Genomic DNA, 6,000 nt, shown 5'->3' with positions numbered 1-6,000 from the left:
GGCGGCGGGCGGAGGGAGGGAGGGAGGGAGGGAGGGGACGGGACGGAGCGGGGAGGAGCCGGCGCTCGGCGGGGCGCGGGGGCGGCGCGGCGGGAGCGGCGGTGGCGGCGGTGGCGGGTCCGGTGGCGGTGGTGGCGGTGGCGGTGGTGGCAGGTGGCCCCGCGCGCGCGCCGGCCCGGCCGGGGGCGGGCGGGAAGGTGGCGCCTCGGGCGGGGGCCGGTCCCTGCACCAGGTGACCCGTTCCGGCCGGGATCCCCGAGGCCTGGCCATGCAGCGGCGCGGCGCGGGGCTCGGGTGGCTCCGGTGGCCGCGGCGGCAGCAGCAGCAGCACCAACCCCCGCCGGCCGCTCTGGGTCCCCGGGCCGCAGCGATGGTTCCCCGGGGCGCCCGGGTCCCCCCGGGGCTCGGCGGTCACCCTGCCGGCGCACTGCTCCTGCTCTGCTACCTGGTGAGCGCCGGACCCGGCTCGGGTCCTGGGGACGCGGTGGTGGGGACGGGGCGGGGGGACGGCGGGAACCTTCGCCCCCGGAGGCGGGGAGCGCGAGGCTAGTTCTTCTCTCCTCCCCCGCTGCGGGCGCTCCGGGCACCGGCGCTGGGAGCCCGAGGCGCAAAGTGGGGCGCGTGGACCGGACTTGCGGGCTACTCCCTCGCGTCCATGCCGCACCCTCCCAGACTCCCCGTCGACCCTGTCCGGGCCCCCAGGAGACCCCTTCGGGTCCCCCACTCCCTCCGGGGGGCGGGGGGCTTCGCCGCCCCGCGATCACTCCCTGCCCCGCGGCTCTCCAGACCCTCCCTCCGTCCCTCCTTCCCTCCCCTCTCTTCTGCTCCAAGCTCCTTTCCTTCTGGTGCCCAACTTGGTCTCTGCCACCCACTCCCTTCCACCCTTAGTTTCCTTCCACGAGGTCCTCCTGGCCGGGACGGTTTGGTGCCCACGCGCCTCCCGCTCCCAGAACTCTTCCACTCCTCCTTGGGTCACTCCAGCCAAGTTGCAGATGCCAAGAGAAACCTAGTTTTCCCGGTCCCCGCTCCGCGCCCGAGCGGCGACTCGAACGGTGTCTTTTCAAAGACTTGTGCTGGGCTGTGTTTGCACACTTCCTGGCTGCTGGTTTACTCCTCAGACACACGCAAGAACTTATTTTCTTAAGAGAACCGACTCATTTTTAAATACCAGAGTAACTGAGACCCTCAGGAGGAGGTGTGTGTGTGTGGGGGGGTATTTCTCAGATTCTTTGATGGCTCGCTTCTCTGCTGGTTTTCCATTGCCTTAAATGTACCATAGCAAATTTACACCAGGAACACCCTCACAGCCCAGCCTACCTTCTGTTCCAGGACCCCGAGGAAACCTTGGGGTTATCTCACTAAATATTACTGTAAATATATGAAATGGAAATTGCTGAATCATGAAACTGATGTAATAGGAAATTCACAGAATGCTAAAAAAAAAAAAAAATGAGCAGTGTCATTGTCCAGAATTCTTTTCATTTATGTGTCATTGGCATTCTTTGGAATCTTTTCTTCAGAGAAGCCAAAAGCTGCTTTAGGAGATACTGGCAGGAATTTGAATTGAATTCTGAACAAATTTGCCACTCAACCCAAGTGTTGTTGTTTTAAACACTCTTTACCGCTTGGATGTTTTATTTCTTGAAGCAAAAAAATAAATGTAAAAATGCACATTGTAATTCTGCTGTTTTTAGATCTACCTGTTGAGCAATCCTGCTTTGACTTGTGTTTCAGAATTAGCCAATATTAAATTTTGTGGCTGAGTTTACTTCATATTTTCATAAGAAGTTGTCAGTTAACATGAATGATTTCTTTTTGGCCTAAGGGATATTGTTATTTAATATTTATGCCACAGGGTTATAGCATGCAGGCTCATAAATAAATCTGCCATAACAAATGACAGGGTTTTCAGTTTAAACAGATGATCCTTGTACACAAGGCGCTGCTGGTTCCCCATAGAAGCAGAAATGCTGTTGTAGAACAGTGTGGGGAATATTCACACACAGGTGGGGATCTGAAAAGTTCTACATGAGCATCTCAACAGTTCAAGTTCAAAACCTGGTGGGCTTCATAGGCAGTCTGTGAGGAGAGATGCAAAGGATGGAGCAAATTCAGAAGTTCTATATGGGCGAAGGCCAGGTAGAGAGAACAGAGCCCTAAGAGGGGACACGATGCCAGGGTAGATTGGAGCCATGGAAGGAAGTGGTGGGATAGAGCTTTAGAATAAGAGACTCTAACAAATATGATAAGCTATGCATCAGTGGTTCATGCCTATAATCCTACCTACTCAGGAGTCTGAGATCTGAGAATTGAGGTTCCACATCAGCCCCAGCAGGAAAGTCCACCAATTTCTTATCTCTAATTAAACACACACACACACACACACACACACACACACACACACACACACACACAAATCTAGAAGTAGAGCAGTGGCTCAAGTAATAGAGTGCTAGTTTTGAGCAAAATAATTTCAGGGACAGCTTCCAGGCCTTGAATTCAAGTCCCAGGACTGGCACACACACAAAAAATACTATAGTGTGGAAAATAACTGGCGTATGGATGAATGTCTTGGCAGTCAGAGAAGATTGGGAGCAAATGGAGGGGCCTTGTTGATGCTTCCTGCCTAGGTGGGCTTCCTTCTGGTGCTGTGACGATGTAGCAGGGTTTACAGACCCAAGACAGCTAAAGTCACCTTAGGAGGTGGGCTCCAGGCTTTATTCTGAAGTCTAGCCGTGTGCTGTGGATTTTATTCTGCTGTCTGGCTGCATTCTCCCTGATGCTTCTGAAAAGTTAGGCTTCTTGATTGTGGAGAAGGTTAGGGCAAATGTAAACATCCACATGAAAACATGAAAGGTCCACAGACAGATGTGGATCCATCATTGTGTCCCTCCTGCTCAATCAAGAATGTGTCTTTAATTGGCAATGACTTGTCACAGAAGATAGGTAGGTGGGTGGAACACAGCAGCTAGGCGGGATCTCAGCCACACAAGCACACGAAGGGGAAAGTGAGTCCAAAAATTTGAATCCACAATAATAGCTTCCGTTGTGCTAAGTCACTTTATAGGCATTACGTTATATTAATTTTAACAGTAACCTTGTAAGTGCTGTTAGGGTCTCCTCCATTCAGGTAAATAAGAGAGGCTCAGAGAGGTCAAGTAAAGTCCCTTAAGCCTCATAAATAGTCTGAGATTAAACCCAAGTCTATATATCCTACAGAGTCCTAGCTTTAACCCGTGGTAGTATATTTATTACCTTTGGGCATTTGCTGCTTGTAACCCATTCCCTCATGCATAAATGTACAGTCCATTAGCAAAGTTCTAGCAATTAGCAGCTACTGTGCCATTGGTCAGGATGTGAGGTCATTTCTAAAGTAATCTAAAATATACAAAGAAGGAAGCTGAGTCTACAGAATAGAAGCAGGATGTTAAAGGCAAAAAAAAAAAAAAAAGTAAAAGAAAATATTTGCCATTGGTAATGGAGAGGTAAAAGATTGGGCCTTTAAGTAGCAGGAGGCAGCTGGCAGGTTGAGCCTTTGCATCAGTGTGAATGCATGTCCCAAGTGTACAGTGAGTGTGCATGGCAATGTTTCAGAGACGAAGTCTGATTTGAGCACCGATTCTGGATTGCCACTTTGTGTTAGCCTGCTCACAAGGACTGGGTTGAGCATGGCTTTTCTGAGCAGATAGCTCTGAACCCTTGCCCTCACGGGCAGTCAGGGTTCCGAGGGAGGGGTGCCTTTCTTCTCCATCAGCTGGGACAGAGTAACCTTCAGGATCAGCCCACGACAAGTAGTGTGACTAGCTAGGCTACTGCCAAAGCATGAATAATTGTGATGAGGCGTGCAAGATAAGTTGCAGAATGATGCCAAGGAGATTTCTGAAAAGATGATCCCTGGTCCCCAATGACTGCCAGCAAATTCTGAGGTCACCAAAGGTCAACAGGCAGAGAGCCTCCTCAGAGAGGGCAGGCGCCCCCAAAGCGAACGGTAAGGAAATTGCTTCTGCTGGGGTCACTGTGCCTGACAATCCCACTCCGTGCAGGATTCTTTTTCTCCCTGCCTAGCAGATCCTCCTGCCATTTTCTCACACCATTGAAATCTACTTCCTCTACGCCTAGCTAGAGCCAGCCTGAGTCTACCCCAGCCCTGCCTGTGACAAACAAGCTTCTAGAACGAAATTCTGGCCATCCCAACTCTAGTCTCGAATGCATAATTTTTTTTCTTAAGTGAGAAAATAAGTCTCATCACAGTCAATACTGGTGTCAACCGTAGTGCTGAAATAATCTGAGTGACCATTTGAGCTTGTTAGACATCTAGGTGACAAAGAAACCAGAGACATTAGCAGCTCAGATGTGTGTAGGGATGGATCGTTAGCAGATGCCGGCTGGGATACAGTCTTGTACAGGAGTCTCTGCAAGTGCCACATGGCATCCGTTATCCACCCAGGAGTCTCTATTAGCCCCTTACTGTACGTGCAGTGCAGGATGTAGGAAGAGCGAAAGAAGATTAGAGACTGTTACTCAGCTTGGGAAAACGTGGTTGTGTATTTGAAATACAGAGACCTTCTCCCAATTCCGCGTCCTCCAGTACACTACATGTTTGTACTAACCAGAGCTGTAACATTTTCCCCACCAGGGTATCTGCCTTTTCTGCCTTCTATTTCCCCTGGCTGCCTGTTGGCGAGAGCATAGGAGCAAGGGGAAAGGTAGAGGAGAAGAAATAAAAGAACCCAGGCAATTCACTGAGAAGATAGATAGACTTGAGTGCACCATAAATAGCCTAAAGTGAATTTAGTTATCCTCTTTATTGGCTAGTCCTGTCCCTCTGAGAGTGGAACTGAGGGGCAGAAGGGCAGTGAGGAATTATAGTCTCTGCTTTGCCAGCTCTTGCCTACCAAAAGAAGGGGCTCTTCCCGGTGGCAAGTTGACTCCCTTAGGTGTGTGAGACTGTGGGAAAGTTACTAACTGTTATCCCTAGACTGGAAGCATACAGATGAGCAGGAATCTGAGCCCTCTCTCATTTTCAAGATGGAAGTGATAGTTCCAGATGCTCTAACTTGTAGCCAGAGAGTGGCAACAGGCAAAAGCTAATGAGTGGAGAGCATCACTTCGGGTGTTTCTGGAAGACAAGAGGCAAACTATCTTTGCCTTTAAAGTCAACCAATGTGGATTTGATTTTTTGATTCTGCTTTTCAGAGGCTGGTTGAGCCTGGACAAGTTACAAACCCACCTGAATCTATTCCATGCCCTCAGCTGTAAAATAGGAATGTTGTTCTCCCCATAGGCTTCTAGGAAAGGGTTAGGTTTGTGATGTTATACACGAGAGGACGTGGTTAGACATTAGCAAGTAAGATGATTTTATGTGCTTGTGCTAATGGCTAGCACACAGTAGGTCCTCCATGAAATAAAACCAGATCAACTTTAGTGATCCAGATTCGATTGGAGTCAGAAGGAAAGAACTAAGTAGGGGACAGGGGGAGGGGCTCTTACTCAACTAGGAATATTGACTACTGTCATGAAGATGTTTTTCTCTGGCTAGCTCACTTCGGGAAAGAGTGGTTCTCAGCTAAGAACTGTTTCCCCAGGCACATCTTGAAATCCATATTAACATCATCTTGTCCATTCTACTTAAGTGCATGCTTTGTTGACATAAACAGATTTTTTTTGCTTATATCTAGTCAGCAGAATTGAAAAAAAAAAAAAAAAAGAAAAGGCCTTTTAAGCCAATACAGTTACCTTGTTGACCTATAGAAAGTTTGATCCAGCCAGCTTGAAGAGAAAAAAACCACCAAGGCTTTCTTAGGTGACAGAGAGAAATAAGCAGGGGTGAGAGAAACAGACATTCCATTACTGTGTTCATATCTGTCCTATTCACATGTACATATGTGTGCAAGTGACCTTCCCATAGCGAGATGTGAATGCTTTAAGATTTTCCAGTTTTGTTCCTGCCTTTGATACTAAGTGGACCATAGAGAGAAAAGGCCAAGTTTCTCAGATTCA

General features: G+C 49.0%; 1 protein-coding gene across 2 annotated transcripts in view; it reads left to right on the top strand.

Moving 5' to 3' along the window:
• The first annotated feature begins 268 nt into the window (after positions 1-268).
• Positions 269-6,000, top strand: part of Sel1l3 (SEL1L family member 3) — a 113,805-nt gene continuing 108,073 nt past the window's right edge. For both annotated transcript variants that reach the window (XM_042674814.1, XM_042674815.1), the window contains exon 1: positions 269-448. In XM_042674814.1, coding sequence (XP_042530748.1) covers positions 269-448 — 180 coding nt within the window. The remainder of the gene's footprint in view (positions 449-6,000) is intronic.

This window comes from Dipodomys spectabilis, unplaced genomic scaffold (assembly GCF_019054845.1).
Source record: "Dipodomys spectabilis isolate Male_0828 unplaced genomic scaffold, ASM1905484v1 ptg000021l, whole genome shotgun sequence".
In the NCBI taxonomy this organism is placed as follows: Eukaryota; Metazoa; Chordata; class Mammalia; order Rodentia; family Heteromyidae; genus Dipodomys; species Dipodomys spectabilis.
This window is presented reverse-complemented; position numbering and strand designations above follow the sequence as displayed.